This window comes from Epinephelus fuscoguttatus, linkage group LG19 (assembly GCF_011397635.1).
Source record: "Epinephelus fuscoguttatus linkage group LG19, E.fuscoguttatus.final_Chr_v1".
Taxonomy (NCBI): Eukaryota; Metazoa; Chordata; class Actinopteri; order Perciformes; family Serranidae; genus Epinephelus; species Epinephelus fuscoguttatus.
The window spans coordinates 33,985,458-34,002,044 of record NC_064770.1 but is presented as its reverse complement, the minus strand read 5'-3'; the positions used below and the strand labels follow the sequence as shown (position 1 = coordinate 34,002,044).

At 42.6% G+C, this 16,587-nt stretch overlaps 1 protein-coding gene across 7 annotated transcripts in view; it reads right to left on the bottom strand.

Moving 5' to 3' along the window:
• Positions 1–16,587, bottom strand: part of ep300b (E1A binding protein p300 b) — a 48,977-nt gene that overhangs the window by 24,674 nt on the left and 7,716 nt on the right. For 2 of the 7 annotated variants that reach the window (XM_049560421.1, XM_049560423.1), the window contains exons 4-17: positions 12,939–13,242; positions 12,346–12,459; positions 11,882–12,124; positions 10,212–10,317; positions 9,984–10,112; positions 9,713–9,851; positions 9,398–9,581; positions 9,106–9,183; positions 8,271–8,350; positions 7,444–7,596; positions 6,396–6,926; positions 5,358–5,603; positions 5,086–5,281; positions 4,072–4,223 (exon numbers count right to left, since the gene is read on the bottom strand). In XM_049560421.1, the coding sequence (XP_049416378.1) occupies positions 4,072–4,223; positions 5,086–5,281; positions 5,358–5,603; positions 6,396–6,926; positions 7,444–7,596; positions 8,271–8,350; positions 9,106–9,183; positions 9,398–9,581; positions 9,713–9,851; positions 9,984–10,112; positions 10,212–10,317; positions 11,882–12,124; positions 12,346–12,459; positions 12,939–13,242 (2,655 nt within the window). The remainder of the gene's footprint in view (positions 1–4,071; positions 4,224–5,085; positions 5,282–5,357; positions 5,604–6,395; positions 6,927–7,443; positions 7,597–8,270; positions 8,351–9,105; positions 9,184–9,397; positions 9,582–9,712; positions 9,852–9,983; positions 10,113–10,211; positions 10,318–11,881; positions 12,125–12,345; positions 12,460–12,938; positions 13,243–16,587) is intronic. The other 5 variants (XM_049560424.1, XM_049560425.1, XM_049560426.1 and 2 more) reach the window with 3 other exon arrangements.

Sequence of the window (16,587 nt, the reverse complement as noted above, 5' to 3'; positions counted from 1 at the left end):
TGCTGCGCACAGGGACCAGGTGACTGTCACAAGTCTGTCTGGTCCTCTGCCGCACAAAAATGGAAAAACTGGCTCCAGATGAGATGAGATTGCATTTTACATGTTCTATAGAGTGGTGCAGGAATGAGTCTTAAAACTGGAAATGAGTAAGCATGTTTGCACTTCTGGTTCATTTGTCTACTGTCAATGAGATTTTGGTTTGGTGCCTGAAATAAGGTCTGTGGTTAACACAAGGTTAAGAAACTTTCACACTTTGTTCTGAGACATAAAAGATGCCATTAAATATCCCGCTCATGAACTGTGAAGGTTTAACGTGTCTTAAAAAAGCTGTTTGCTAACATGTGGCTAAAGAGGCTGCAGGACGTCATCAAGACAAATGCTACGTTACAACCTTGGCATGGTGGTGAAGCTGAAGTCATGCAACTGTGGTGTAGATCGTTAAAGTCTAACATAAGTTTTTCAACTCTGGTTATTCCATTTACACTTATGGGAAGATTAAGACTAAGAACTTTTAATGCCTTTTTAGAATAAAATTTAACACCTGTTTTACCATAACAGAAAATTAAAAGGGGAAAAAACAAGGACTGACATCATTTTCTGACTTACGGTTGGGGATAAATTTTGTCTAGATGTTTATTGTAACATAAGACATGACTTTTAAGTCTCATGGCAGAGACAGGGGAAGAACAGAAGTGGGAAACACCTGGTGGTGTTGGCAGGTTTTCTTGGTGATTTTGTGTTTCTCACTCTGCATGTGGGATTTCCCTGCCTTGATTCCCATCGTCCCAAGTTCTAAAAACTTTTTGTGTGAAATATACCGAGCTTCGTTTGCACTGTCTTGTACTACTTTCAGCCGTGCCACAAATTCTTGGTTAATAAGCCAAATTTGTGTTAAATTAGCACTTCCCTATGTCGTCCAGAGTGCAGTAACAGCTAGCTAGCAGACAGTAGATCCTCTGCTCTAAGCATCCCTCTAGAAACACAACATGAGTGTTGCTGGTCAAATCTCATAAATCTAAATTTGGAGGATCAGCTTTTTCCATAACAGGCTGTCAACTCTGGGACACATTACCAACTGAAATCAAACTGATTACACATTTAAAATCCTTCACAACAAAGGTCAAGTGCTGGCTAAAAGCAAACCAGGGTTGCACTCATTCTTTGGTAAATGTGCTCAAACTTTTAAGGGGTATTAGCGTAAGTGTTTTGGTGTATGGTGGTATGGCTGTTGTAGTAGGTGTATTGTGGGACATGTTGTGATGTATGTATTGTGGTGTGTGGATTGTGTTTCATGTACATTATTGTGCCTTCCATGTTTATAGAGTATTGTGGTTTTATGATGTTTTAAACTGTGTATTTTTAATACCATTTTAGATCTACATTTTGAAGCTCAGCTAGGGACTAGAGTTGAAAACCTATGTCCCTATTAAAAAATAAATAAATAAAATAATTAAATGCGTGTCACTCAGTCAATTTTATGTATATATAAATAAAGATGTCACCAATTATTTTGAGATTTTATGATGCAACGTTAAAAAGAATTTTCAAAATCATGCTTCCCATGTTTTTTGCATTTTTAAGACTTTTTTAAAAAGATTAATTTAAGATATTTCAACAGTGACTAAAGCCTTGTTTTTGACTTTTTAGGGATCTGCAGGCACCCTGCATGAAAGTGCTCATTTGTCAAGATTATCTTGCTGAGGAAAATACCCAAGTACTATCTACTTTTGTTTGCCACAGAGTTTATTTTCTGCAGTAATCCAGTATCCAGTGGACAAATCCCATTGGATGCTAACTCTCAGGTTGGCCTACGAAAAAATGTCATCCCTGCAGCACTCTACAGCAACTGAAGCCAAGCCTGGTGTACATCAATTTGTCTTAATAAGTAGCTCATTCAGTCACACAGTGTTGTGCAACAGCTGGGGGAATGATTCTCTGCTGAAGTCTGAAAGCAACAAATCTTTCAGGCCCAGAAAGCCATCAGGGTGCAAAACCAAGAAGAACAGAGCAGTGGCAACAGCAACAAGCAGACAGAGGTTTACTGTCTTTAGCAACAAAGTGGTTGGCATTAACAACGCCAGCAGCATGAGTGCAATACGATGGCAGAGTTAAAGCCAACGGTGCAGAGGGGAAGCGAATGTAAAGGGGGACGAATGAGTCTCCAAGTGGTTTTTCTTTTTCCCGTCATCTCTCCTCCGCTTCTTCTCAAACTCAAACACCATTTTGAGAAAGGAGCGGAGAGGAGGGCGAGGAAAAGAAAGCCTTTTTGGAGATTCAACCAAAAAAATAAAAAATTAAGAGGAGGTGTGAGTTTCAAAGAGCAGGGTCCATCTCGGTGTCACCATGGCAACAACAGTTAGGAAACAGACCCTGGTCTCTGAATGGAACCACTCACATGAACGAACAAGTGATGCATATTACCCTGTCGGTCTGCAGAGCTGAATGTATACCAGAACAATTCAGTGTACAAATCCCACATATTACATTTTCCACAAGTGGCTGAATGTTTATGTGAAAATGCTGTTATATAATTATGCAACAGTGGAAAGTTGCATCACTTGACTGTGGAGGTCCCTGCAGAGAGGTGAGCCAATAGCCTGGTGCTCGCTCATCACTGCTCTAAAAACGACATTTATTAAACTTCATATTGCACGAGGCAGTGGGAGCACAGACACTGTCACTCTGTCTGCAATACGATAATGATTTTTACGTCTTGTACTGAATGGAGTGCTCTTCCCCCGCTTAATTTGGATGCAATGAGGGTAAAGGTATTGTCCCACCTCTACACACTGCCCACCTGAACACCAACACACTACTACTGGTGAGGAACTGAACTAGAAAGCTAGCGATGGAATACTGGGATGAAAACTACAAAAAATGATGATTCAAATTAAAACCTAAAATCAGATGTCAACGGCAAACAAATTAAAGTGATAAATGAAAGCAAGTGGTTTATGAACTTTTGTTAGAGCTTAAAGCAAATTATGCTCTTCGTTTGGACTTTGTTCATTAAAATACACTGATGAAATGTCTCCACTACTGTCTCCTTACGCCATGCTCACACTGGACGCAGAAGCTCCTTGTATGTCGAATGTGGCACAAGAAGCCAGTTACTCCATGCCAATCAGCAAGTGATCCTGTTCCTCTGCTCTTTTCTAATCACATGTAACGCTGTGAGTTTCTGCTTGTCTCTCTTGCTCTGTTTAGACACAACTGACATATATGTGGAAGCACAGGGTGCATATTCTACCATTTATCATAATATATTATATCTGATATAGCGTTTATAGTAGATTGTCAGTGTGTTTTACTGCCAGATTTGTCCGTGGCTTGCGTAAAAAACAGACCAGACAGCGGAACTATCGCTGCAGATTGTGAGCTGGCCGTGGAGCTCGGGGCCATGGCGTGTCATGTGTGAGCAGCCCAACTAGTTAACATGGGCGCCGAGAGGAAACAGGCAGGGTATCATTGACACTTGGCATGCTTTGCGGCGCTTCTGCTTCCAGTGTGAAACCAGCGTATTTGGAGTGCCATAAAAGGCAAATAGATATTTGTTAATTAAGCATAATACTCTGATGGAAGCTCTTTTTTAAGGTTCATATCATATCATATATTCATATCATATTTGGGGGATTTAAACATCAGCTGTCAGCACAAAAACCTAAATTTCAATCCAGCCAAACTTTAAATGTTGTTTTAAATCTGATTTGTGTATCATCTACTTTTTGTTCTTCGTATTTCCATCAAAGTTACGACAAATGTTCATAAGAGTCATTGCTTTGATTTACAAATGACAAGAAGTTTCAAAAAAGAGACCACACACACACAGACACGTAAACACACCCACGCACACTTTCAAATCTCATTTTCTAAACTTCTGACATGCAATGCGAGAAAAACGTAACTGAAAGATTAAAACAAACTAGAAGCAGATACATATCAAATAAATTCAGAAAACATTACAACTATGACAAAATGATATTTAAGATGAAAAATGAAAACAAACAAACAAAAAAAAAGCTACGTTTTCAGAGGAGTTGAAGCAAAATGGCAGCCAGTGCAGTCCCTTACCAGGTTAGTTTTGTTACTAGTTCGAATACGTACGGGTATTCCCAGTAACTGGGGGTCCACCGGCTGACGGAAGGGAAGGGACTCAGGGTCCTGCCGGTACAAAGCTTCCAGTGTGGGCATCAGAGCCTGGCGCAGCTCCTCCGGCTTAAAGACTGGAAAAGGTGGAAAAGGAAATGAGGAATGAAAGAGATTTACGATGGAAGGTGAAGGAAGAAGAGGCATGGAAACAAACTGCATGGAAGCCTCTCCTCTCTGCAGCATTTAGGGACTGTTAACAGGGAAACTCCACTGACCTTATCACACAGCACACACCAGACACATTGCACACAGACTGTAAATATTAAGTAGTAGCAGCTTGTCCATATGAAAGAAATACCAGATTTTTCAGGCCACAAATTAGAACCTCTCTCATCTTGGACATGTACCAGGTTGGGTCCATTATATCTTATGCATGAACTGGTTGGGTATATATACCTATTTAAAATTACTGGGTCATATTGTGTCTCAGAATAAATTCCTCAGATCCATTAGGGTTCGGGTCCATTATTTTGGATCCGTAGAGACTTCTAATAGTGATTACACACAAGGCGAGTTGGTGAGCTAAAAATTAACTCAATAACCAGCCCCTCTGTTTTTTCTTTGGTGCTCTGTTTATTTCACCCTGGCATTGTGTTCGCAATTGCTCACCATTTTATTCACTAAATGGTGATTAAACAGAGAAAATCAAGAGTTTGCTAACTGGACAATAAGTTCACAGTTTATTCAAAAGACACATTTGTACTTTCCCTGTCTCATAACTGTCTGCGAAACAATTCTCTTTTGCGAAGCAGTTTTAACTCCGACAGAAGAGGTTTAATAAAAGTTGACTCTACACAAAACATACATTTACTTCTGCTTGAATTCTTGTTAAAAGTACTTTTACTTGAGTACGCTTTTTGGCAACTCTACCCCCTCATTAATGTGCAGGTAATAGTAGCTGTTAAGTCAGTGATACAGTGAAGACTCTGCACTTACTTTTCTTCTTGCTCTGAGTGCTGGCTGGAGAGCTGCTGTTGGCTGTTGACCCTGACCCCTCCTCTTCCTCTTTGGGCTCCTTCTTCACCTCCGGCTTCTTGTCTTCACCTGCTGGCGCTGACGACGATGTTGAGAACGAAGACGTATCCATGGGCTCGCCTTTACACCCATCTCCTGACAGCTTCTCTTTCTTTACCTGAGAGGAAGATTCAAGAGTCAGTATAACAACCTCCTCGATCAGAAGGTCAGTAAGTCGACATGGACGGTCCTACCTCTGGTTTCTCCTCTGTCTTCACGTCATTATGGCCCTTCCCCATCTTCCCCTTGCCCTCTCCTTGGTCGTCGGCCCCTTCGTCGTCCTCCTCCTCCTCCTGCTTCTTCACCTCCATTTTGACATCTTCCTGGCTGGGAGCGGGGCCGTCCGCCAGGGTGACCTGGGAACTGGGGTCAGCACTGCTGCTGACTGAGCCTGGAGAGGACACCTGACCGTCTGCTGTCAGAGAAGGCTTCGGAGACAGCTGCAGTAAAAGAGATGGAGTGATGTTTAGCAATGGCAAGTTATGAATGAAAGGACACATATTTTTTTCTTTTTTTGGTTGGGTTAACAAACTCATTCACCACTGATTTGTAATTAAATTCAAGGACTTTCTGATCTCATTCACACTCATTTGAAGCCATCCATGTATGTGTAAAGCCTGAACTTAGCAGTCTTTTTTTAAAATTGACAAGCTTTCCCCAGACTTTTCCATGAAACCTACATTTTTATGTTTACTCTCTGTGAGTGAGAGGAAACTAAAGAACAATCAGACCTGCATGGAAGTATAACAGGGATAAAGGACTCTATGCTACTCATGACCAAAGGCTCACTGAAGCAGAGCGAGCAGGAAGCCAAGAGCATCACTCAAGAAGGCTTAAAGGTGGTTTAAAGTTCGGATAAAACAAAATCAGTGATTTCTTTCTAAACACATTATACGTGTACTTGTTGAAAACACGTGAAAAGACGGTAAATTGTGCAATTCTGCATTGTGGAGTTGGCTGCCAACAAGAGTCTGTCGCTTCCCAGCGGCTTGATTTCGTTTCAGCTCCTTCAGCGGACATGCCCCCGGCTCATTTCCGCTATTTTTAAAGCTTATTTTACATACTTGGTGATTTTTTTAATCGTTTAAATTTGGCTGGGTGGTTAATAAATTACTTTTTGTGTTGTGACAAACTCATTACACATTTATTTCTGCTTTACCTGTACTTTAAAAATGGCAAGCTGGGTTGGGAAAAGAGTGGGCAAAGTATTGAAAGCAGGGTGATCTACTCACTGGGGTCTGCGGTCGCTGCAATGGCACATGAGCATTCTGGGTAGGCACAGAAGAAGCTTGACCTGTTTGGGGGCCTGAGGGAGCCGCACCCCCAAGTGTCTGCTGTGGAAGCTGATTGGCCTTTTCAGAGTTCACCGCCTGCCCCGATGGCTGCTGCTGCTGCTGCTGTTGTTGCTGTGAAGCTTGTTGTTGTTGTTGCTGCTGCGGGTGCTGTGGAGGGGGCAGCTGTGGCGTGCTGGGAGTCTGTGGCTGTGGGGTCTGAGAACGAGGTAACGTTGGGGGTGTTTGATGCGGTTGAGGCGTTAAGCTGCGTGCAGGTGAGGGGGAGTTTGTTCGGATGGGTGGGCAGTGAGGGTAGGAGTTTGGCTGGGTGGGCGTCGAGGATGGAGGCAGGTTGGGTAGAGGCCCAGCAGCACTGGCACTACCAGGCCCCATGGAGCCTACAGGGGCTGTGGAGCCTGGAGCTGAAGAGGCAGGCGGTGCTGCAGGGCTGCTGGCTGGGAGGGAAGGCGGTGTTGACATCTGATTTGGCTACAGAGGACAGGACACAGAGGTTAGAAATCTTTCTCATAGAAACTGTGGATGGATCTCCAGTATACGGGAGAAACAATGAAGAACATGGGTCTGACTTATTATATAGCACAAGATTTTACCAGGTATACAACTCTGGAACTTCTGAGTCACAACACTTAATTTCCAATCTCTCTTGGAAACCTACAAAGTGAATTAATTAAACAGGGAAGACTGCCAGAAAGCACAAATAATCAGTCTTAAAACCTTGAGATAGAGCCAATAAAGAACTGCAATCCATCTCTCACAGCGGTCATGAATTATATGCCAAAATCCTGAAGACAGTTCAGTTAATTATACAGTGTTCATCACTATCCATCAATTCCCACTAAGCTACTTGAAGAGTTGATGCTTATGTTTGTCCTCATTTGCACATCCACTGAAGATATGTTTGAATTTCATTATATCACAGTTTTCCCTTGGAATCAAACACATCTTCACGTTACAAGGTACTGTCACTTTGTCACTTAATCCTTACCGGTGGCACGGCGGTCTGTGCTCCTGGCTGGTTCATGCCAATAGGACCAGAGCCAAGTCCAGGACTGGACCCGGGAAACTGGCCTGGAGGGAGGTACTGGTTCTGTAACTGTGTGGCATTGGGTTGGCCCATCCTTGTTGCTCCCATACCCATCTGGAAACGAGACAACAAAGGGTATGTGAAGTTTTGGACAGTCAATTAACATTTAAAAAAAGAGACAGTCAAAATTACTTTTTAATGCGCATTATTTTTTATGCATATGCAAACTTGATTACTGTAAAAGTGGTTCTTCTGGTTTCTTTGACTTTGTGTACCCTCCTCCACACCAATCACAGCTGAGGTTACCAGCAGTGTTCAAGTTAGGAGAACAACACTGTCTAAACCAGGGACACTCAACTTGCTTTGCCAGGGGGGCCTTTATGCAAAATGACAGGAAGCCAGGGGCCAGTTGCAGAAGCCCTGCACAGGTCAGATGTTTGCATGGGCATTTCTGAGATATGAGGACATAGGGGGCTTAGCACAGATCTCTGTCAGGGGGTCTGGGGGTCCTCCCTGGCTCTTGGATACACAAGCTATTTTTGGATGTTTTTAATGCACTCTGGCACCTTATATACATTTTTCTTTTTTTTATTTTGAGTTAGAAAATGGCCGGTGGGCCACCCAGCACCCTATCATGGGCCAGATTTGGCCCGCAGCCCATAAACTGAGTGTCACTGGTCGAAACCTTTCTGTATCTATTTTGTAAAATCATTTTTATGTGACATTCCAGCATAATATTTATATATCTTCAAGTAATCTGTGACAAAGATGGTGACAGTGATGCATACCTGGTTCATCGGAGCATTAAGAGGAAGAGGAGACCTCTGACCCATCTGCTGCATCCCCATCTGACCAAACTGGTTCATTCCTAGAAGTGAAGGAGGACAGAAATGAGGCATGTCAAAGTGAGAGGTGACTCTGAGGTGTTCACATTCGGGATGTCACTTTAATTTGAAAGTCCAACAACTGTTTGAACATGGAAAAAAAAAAAATATTCTATCAGTATTGATCTACTGGAATTAAAACAAATTAGTGCATGAGCAAAAGAGGATGTGTTTTGCACTCCAGTGTGGGTCAGTCTGACCCATCGCATGTCTAGTTTCTTTATCAGTAAACTTACGAGTCAAAACAGAGAAAACTAGCGAGCCTGCTGAAAAGAAACATTTTTGAACTGAACTGAAAAAAACAGTAAAACACAGACAGTTAGACAGGATGTCACCTGGCCAAGTTTACTTTGAAGCATAAACTGCAGGAGGTATTACGGCTAGCAGGCTGACAACAGATTTACGGAGTTTCATCTAACACTTGTCACTACCCCCTACAAATGTCCTTCACACACTGAAGCCAAGCAGTGTCCAGTGTCAAAACTATCTGTATGGCTTGATAACATTAGAAGTCTCATAATTTGAGTGAACCAAACCTTTAATGTAACCACTCCAAACATCTCCAGCAACTTAGATCACTTTTAAGTTTACTCTTCTACAACCAATAAGCCATCTGACCCACTCTACTCATATTTTTCATTTGTATTAACTTTAGATCTGGCCTTATTATTTTAAAAACATTTCTGCAAGTTAAGTCTGGCCTTTGTAATAAGGTAATATACAGTAACGAGGGATGTACCTGCTGGGTTCTGCATCCTGTTGACCATCTGATTGGGTCCAGCTGGTCGAACCATGGACGGATCGGCGTGAGGACCATCTGATGGGATGATAAGAGTTACAGGAATAAAGCTCTGGTCTGTAGGATAACTGAATACCAGTAAAACCACGGATGAGCAAAAGATGTTTAAAGGGTGAGAAAAATGGTATGAAAAACCAGTGGTTTGCTTCTTTTTCACACTTTAAAATAACAAATGTGTGTGTCTACGTACACACAGAAGCATGTGAGGGAGGTAAAGAGTATATGTACTTACTTGGGGGTTGCCCAGGAGCCATAGGTGGCTGTCCCATGCTAGGAGGCACCTGTGGGAGGCCTGGGGAGGCTATGCCAGGTTGGCCAGGCATCATGCCCTGCTTCTGGAGCCGTGTCCGCCTCTTTTCCTCCAGCTCCTTTTGGATCTTGTAGATCTTCTCTGCCAGCAGGTGGTAGTACTCCGCCTAGAACAGACGCGACACAAGCATGAGAGGATGTTACAGGACACATCGCAACAGCACATAAAATACTTTCATGACTGCAAACTGAAGGTCATACCACAATACCTTACAGTCTGCATGTGATGGTGTCTTACCCTACTGTTGGCTGACTCGTACATGTCACCCTCTACTTTTCGGGCGTAAGCCACCAGATTCTCCATCCGCCGATCCTTCAGGGCTGCTGGATCAGGAGTGGGGAAGATTGCCTGCACGCTGCTCTCACACATGCACAAACAAGAAGGACACACAGATACAGTTAAGGCGCCCAAAATGACACCCAGCGCTGAAAATGATCTCATATCATCGTTTTTTTTTTAGCTCCCGGCTATAGTGAGAGTTCTTGGTAGCAAGATAAAGCAGACTCACAGCTTATGGACAAGGTGGTTGCGGAGGTCCTGCGTGATGTCTTCATGCCAAGACTTCCTCATGCCTGCGGCAGAAGGAGGAGTCGCTGTGGGCATGGAGCCCAGGTTCCCCACACCATCATTCATCAAACTGAGAAATGACAGACAAGGAAGACAGGAAGTAGTGAGACTTTAGCCAATTCAGAGCTAATTTTGACTTTCTTAGTCAGTTATATTACAGCAGTCCTACCTCTGTGCATTCAAGCTGCCGTGCAAGAGGGCATTTGGCAGTAGGCTGGACTGCTGGTTGGGGGATTGTACCCCCACACCACCGTTCACTCCCATGGAGTTTCCACCTGGAAACAGTGACAGAGTTACAGTTACAGAGTTTGAATGATATTATTTTAATTGGGAAATGCTGACAATATAAGATGCATCTTCTAATCAGAACATTTTCATCAGAAGAAGTACGATGATTCATTGATTTTCTTCTTTAAAGATCCAGAAAAATGAAAAATACATTTCACAATTTTAATCCTGTGTCCCTGTGTTAATTGCTCATTTATCTCTTGTTTTATGACAAAAATGTAGAAAAGAAATCATTATCGGAGTCTGTCTTTCTCCTCCTGTAAAATCATCTCAAATGTTTGATGACTCACCCTGCACTCAGGGGTGTTTACAAAAGTTCATCCAATTAAATGAGACTTTGGGCGACCAACTACCCACACCGGTCATATAAAACCACACTTTACCATTTGTGGGTCGTAGTAGCTGACAGAGCAATATGGAGGGAGATAAGAAGAGATGTGTGTTTGATATCAGTGGGCAAAAACTAGAGTTTTCATTTCCAAAACAATGTGGCTGATGTCTGATTCATTCATCTCTCCCTTGTCTGTCTCCTGATCTAACAACAGGGGCATGTTTAGCTCTGACAAAATGCAGGAAAATGTTTAATTAAACGGGTGGTGGAGCGTTGAACAACCTGTTTTGTTATGCGAGTGCACTGCCTTTAGTGCGACAGGGTTTATTTACACATCGCTGCTGATTTGCAACACCTCCAACACACCCACCACCTACGACAAAACGTACCTCACAGCCCGTTTGGGCAGTGTTTCATAGAATGTAGAGGAAACATGTCTTTCAACCCAGAACTGGTAGCAAAACGGTGCACATTGTTTTCAGATTGAACATGCCCAAAAGGAGGAAGGTGTGTGGAGCCGACTACGCTGTAGCTTTGTATTGTGCTAAACTCTAAGCCCGCCCACTTCTTAGCGGTCCAATACAATGCAAAGTATGTGATTGAAATCCCTCCTGTAACTGTACACCGCTCAAATATTCAGCTTCACTGGAAAATATGTCACAGTATAGAAACTCAAGACGATCCAACTTATGTTTCACTAGGACTTTAACATAACAGTGAACCTATCCAGCAAAATACAAACTGAACTTGTGTGACAAAGTCTTAAACCAGTAGTCAGTCTGCAGCTGGATGAGACCAAGGAGGCCATTTGTACCTGACACCAGACACTATCCAACAATGACCAAAGCCTTTTTGGATAGCTTTAAAAAATGGTTTGTTAAACAATAGTTTAGGAAAGATAGTTGTGTTTATATTTCCATTAATCCACAAATGGATACAAGACACTTGGATAATGCTGCGCAGGAATTTTCTGAACGTTTCATAACATTTTTTGTCAACCTTCATTCGGCCCCCATCGGAGTGTGTTTGCACTAATATGCTTTTTATTTTTTGGATGCCCCACTCGCCTTAACGTCATTTGATAGAAAACGAGACCAAACCAAAGACAGCCCTGTATTGTTTGTTTGTCAGCAAGTTCAAAAATGAACACCCATGCTCAGTGAAAGTGCTAGTAGGTTGCAGTATAATTAATGATATGCACAATGACATTGTAAACGAACCCATGGTGTTTAGAGTCCTCATCCCAGGCTGCCCCGGCAACCCCTGGTTTGGCATGTTAGCCTGCGGTGGCTGCTGTGGCATCTGGTTGCCCTGGTAAGTGAGGCCTAGCGCAGCGTAGGCCCTCTCTATGGAGCTGGGGTCGATCTGGTTGGGAGGGTTCAGGTTTGGAGTGTTGGACTGTCCACCAGGCACCCCTGAACCTAAGGAGTTCACCAAACCAACCCCTGCACTGTTAACAAGAGCTGTCAAGAGAACAAGAGGGAGGGCGGAGAGGATTGATGAGACGGGAGGTAGCAGAGGATGAGCATCTGTGGCTTCAAGCTGACTGTCATTCACTTTATCTTTAAGTAACAGGACTCTCAATCATTTCATGGTAGATAATACTGTGTAATAAGTCAATGATAAGAGCCTTGAGCATGTAGACTGCTCAAAGACACACACGCACAGAGTGAGAAACACTCACACTGTTGATTCCTCTTGTCTCCAGCGTTTTTCAGTGGCAGGCACACAGGACAGTCATGTCGTGTGCAATTCTTCCAATGAGAGATGATCTGTCTGGATGAGGCACAGTGTGCCACTGTGGGGAGAAGAGAAAGAAGTTTGAGAAAAGGGAAGAGACGTGAAAAAGAGAGAAGAGGGATTGAGAGGGAGAACAAGTGAAAAGAGAAATTGTGACAAGAGTGAAGGAGGGAGATGAATAATGAGACAAGAAAAGGATGAGAGAAAGAGGAAAAAAGCCAGGAAAGTCAGGGGGAAGAGAGAGAAGCCAGAGACTCAGAAAGTTATTGTATGAGTCATTCAGTACAATAAAACTACGTCCAGATGAGAGAAGAGAGGAAAACATACAGTAGAAGGGCCAGCTGAAGAGAGAATAACTCATTCTGATACAACAAAAAACTGGGAGGCAAACCAAGAGGGATATAAACAACATACAAGAACAAGCAGAAAAAAGGTAAAATGAACTGCAGATACATGACAACTTTAAACACTGCCTAGTGTTTATGATATAAACCACACACCATAAAACTAGCAATCAGCATAATTCAACAGACTCACCCTGGCAGGACTTGCCAGCCTGGCAATGAGTCATGTGGTTGAGCACGTTCTTCATGGTGCGGCAGTGAGGCAGGTTGCACTGCCGCACCTCCCCGTTGGCCTGCTCCCTGCGCTGGCACTTGTGCGCGTGGAGCAAGAGGACCAGCTGCTGTTGAATCAGCTTCCGTTTCTCTGGGTCTGCGGTAGGGGGCGCTGCGCCGGGACCCGCCCCTACAGCACTGAGCCCAACCTGGGCCCCTCCTACTGCTGCTGCTCCGCTAACGGATACGCCACCAACTGCTCCGGGCTGCTGCTGCTGAGAGGCCTTGGGACAGAGAGGAGAGAGGAATAGATGAGTGTTAGAGAACCAAGACTGTAATGAGGAGGTGTTCAAGGACCACATCCGATGGCCAATTTGGTAACAACTTGGCGGCTAACAAATCAATCCAGTGATCAATCTTCTCTTGTGATTATCGTCTAGCATCAGAGAGAAACTATATGTAGAGTATAGCAGATTTTCTCTGATTTAAAGTGAAATTACTGGTGTGACCACAAGAGGATTAAGACATAGACAGAAGCCCTTATTATGCAGGGATCCCGCGATAAGTCCGCAACGAAGATCATTCATTATGCCGTCTTTGCTTTTTTTATAGAGAGCCAAAACAACACCAACATAGTGCCACCCCAGTGTGTGATTTTGTCGCATGCATGCATGTCGGCACAAGAAGCGCGATGAGCGTGATATGTAACAACAGCGACAGCCACTAGTGTAAAATATGACATACAAGTCAGGCAGCGCTTTCTAAACAATCACAGCAGCACAACATGGTAATAATCATTTACCATCCATATTATATGGCAGATGATCTCGTCCTCTGTTAAGAGGTAAAGAAGCTCTCTCACGTCATTGTCTAAGGACATTTTTGGCTGCTGTTTATCTTCTTGAGTTAGCTGCTAACTGCTTCCAGCTGCTTTTTAAATCTCCTGGTGATAGGTCGCACACATAACATGTTGTAAAAACGTCACACCAGTCCCATCCCGTCCCATCCCATCCCAACCCGTCAATTTGGCGCTGTTACTACTTCTGCTGCCGGCTTAAAGGCAAGAAAACTCTGACCACCGATTCAGCAACTCTTTGTTTCATACAGAACAGTGAGGTGGGATAATGATGCGACATTCTGCCTTCAGCAGGCAGTGTCAAAGGGATTATTGATATGGTGTTAACTGTCAAAAGAACTTGTAAAAGTTTCTGTTAATGAAGCAAAGGCGGTGTCTTCAGTCTAATACCTCAAAATAGTTGAGAGTTAAGTGATTCAGCGATTACACACTATAAAATGCTCTGTGAATAATGAAGCAAAAAAGTCAATTTCAGAACTTTGCTTCCAGCTATTGTGGAATTAAAAACAGAAAAGCCACCTAAAGCATGAATGAGACTGTTCTGTGTTGAAATAAATAAAGCCTGTGTTTAGTTACAGCCAAATCGCAATAAGCATAAGAAATAATGCATGCCTGTAATACAACTGTGCAGCTGACACAGAGAGTACACAGCCTTCCTCTTCCTTCCTTCAACTACCTCCTAGAAAAGGTCGGTATTGTTATAGTTGTACATACCCCCCCCACCCCAAAAAAAGAGGACGCGTGTCACCAACTGTGGTAAAAACCCTAATCGAGATGCATACTCCAAATGCGCTGTATCCATGTCCAAAGAATGCTCTTATAACTTGTGTAATACCAGCATATCCCACATCTAACTGGAAAATGCTCAAATCGGAAATAAAGCCTAATTCGGAATATCCTATCCTGTTTGCATGACCTGCATCAAATTCAGAATATGTAAAAATAGTCAATCTGCTGACTACTGATCACTTCCATGGGCTGAATATAATCAGCGCCTAATTCTTCTTATTCAATACCTCCCTAATGTCCAACTTTCACTTGAATTACAGCTCATCAGATATCAGATTTTTGGGGCTAACAGGTTTTTAAAGAGTTTTTAGAAAAATCAGATAACGATGTACCTCTCTGGTGGACAAACTATGTAACGGCGACACTGATTCTAATTTAACTCAAATCTAGTTTAGCATTTATGTCCAGCAAAGTCATATACTCCAATACCAATATATCTGTAACGAGCTAATATAAGACTGGCTGATTTATCAGTCTAGCTCTAATCTGAATCATTCGCATATGGGATATAGCATGTAACAGAGCGAGGGACCCAAGAGAAGCAAAAACTGATGGATAACAGAGTCTGAAATGGCGAGCAAACAAACGGGGCAACATTTTTAGAGCCACTCTGTACATTTACATACAATTTATGGCCTTGAACAGGGACATTAATAACCTTCAGTGACTCATAGCGATCTGACAGTTCTGGGGCGTTTGGTTAATCTCACTTCAAACGGTTTAATTTCTCTGAGGTAGGTGAGATTATTGTAATAGGGATTTGAGCTTCTTCATTAAAATCCCATGCAAGACAGCCACGTCTATGATTATTCTATTCACCATAGGACTGCTTCCCATGTGAGACAACTGAGTTCGTCTTAAACATCTGTAGAGGTAATTTGCAGGTAATTTAGCTACCAGTTACTAATTTCTCTGCCATCGTGTTGTCAGTCAACTCTCCTTACTCTTGTTGCATGATTAGTGAAATCTGACTTCTTCAGTCTGCGCTGCTCACTCTGTTGCTGCTGAACGAAACAAACTAGAGTTTATGATTGTAGCATCTGTCGTCCGACAAACCATTGATTCAAAAAAAAAAAAAAAAAAAAAAATATTATCTAAAATGCAGGTGGACCTAGTCAGATTCACCAAACTTTCTTAACTGCACAAAACGTTGTGGATAAATTTAATTCACAAAAATGTTACGAAAGAAGAATTTTGTACTGTAAACCTCCAAGTCCAATTGTCAGGATTCAGTAGATGACAAAATAACAAATTTATCAGTGTCATTGCCATTAAGGGCCCCAGAACAAATGACTACACTTGTAAACACTGTTATCACAGAGCCGTACAGTAACAGAAAGAAAGAGGGAAAGATTAGAAAGGCAGTTAAATACCAAACCACATTTCGCACAAACAGAGTGGTCCATGACTAATACGAGAGGTTGGTCAAGAAGACATGACAGCCTTGGTGATGGGTTTTAAAATATTATATAGCCAGTGATATAAACATTACTCAGGTACAACAGGGGATGTTCACTTGGACTGTGACTTGCATTAAGGCCCTATTGTCGTGACAACACATGCCAGTAAAATCATTTAAAAAGAAATCCTGCACTGTGTGACCTGTGGCTGTCGAGTCAGGGCTCTGCTGGAAACAAACTAGTTTGTGCGACATCTAGTTAGTTTGCGTCTGAAGGTAAAAGTATTTACAACTGTTGCTAAATGCCACACACAGTCAGTTTTTTTTGTCCAAAATTGTCGCACATCTAAAAATAAATAAGACTTACCGTTGTGTCAGTCATGCTTGCTCACTACGTCCGAAACTTTCTTTTTTGGAACAGTTTCAATTTTCTGCGTTTTTCACATCTGTCAGAGCCTTTAGAGACGTTTGACCAAGAATCAGTGACGAACATGTGCCAGTGGGACACAGCTGCGACAAGACAGATGAATGGGGCGCAGAGAATCATTTTATAACTCAGGTAGCTACGTTCAACAGGTCAGAAAG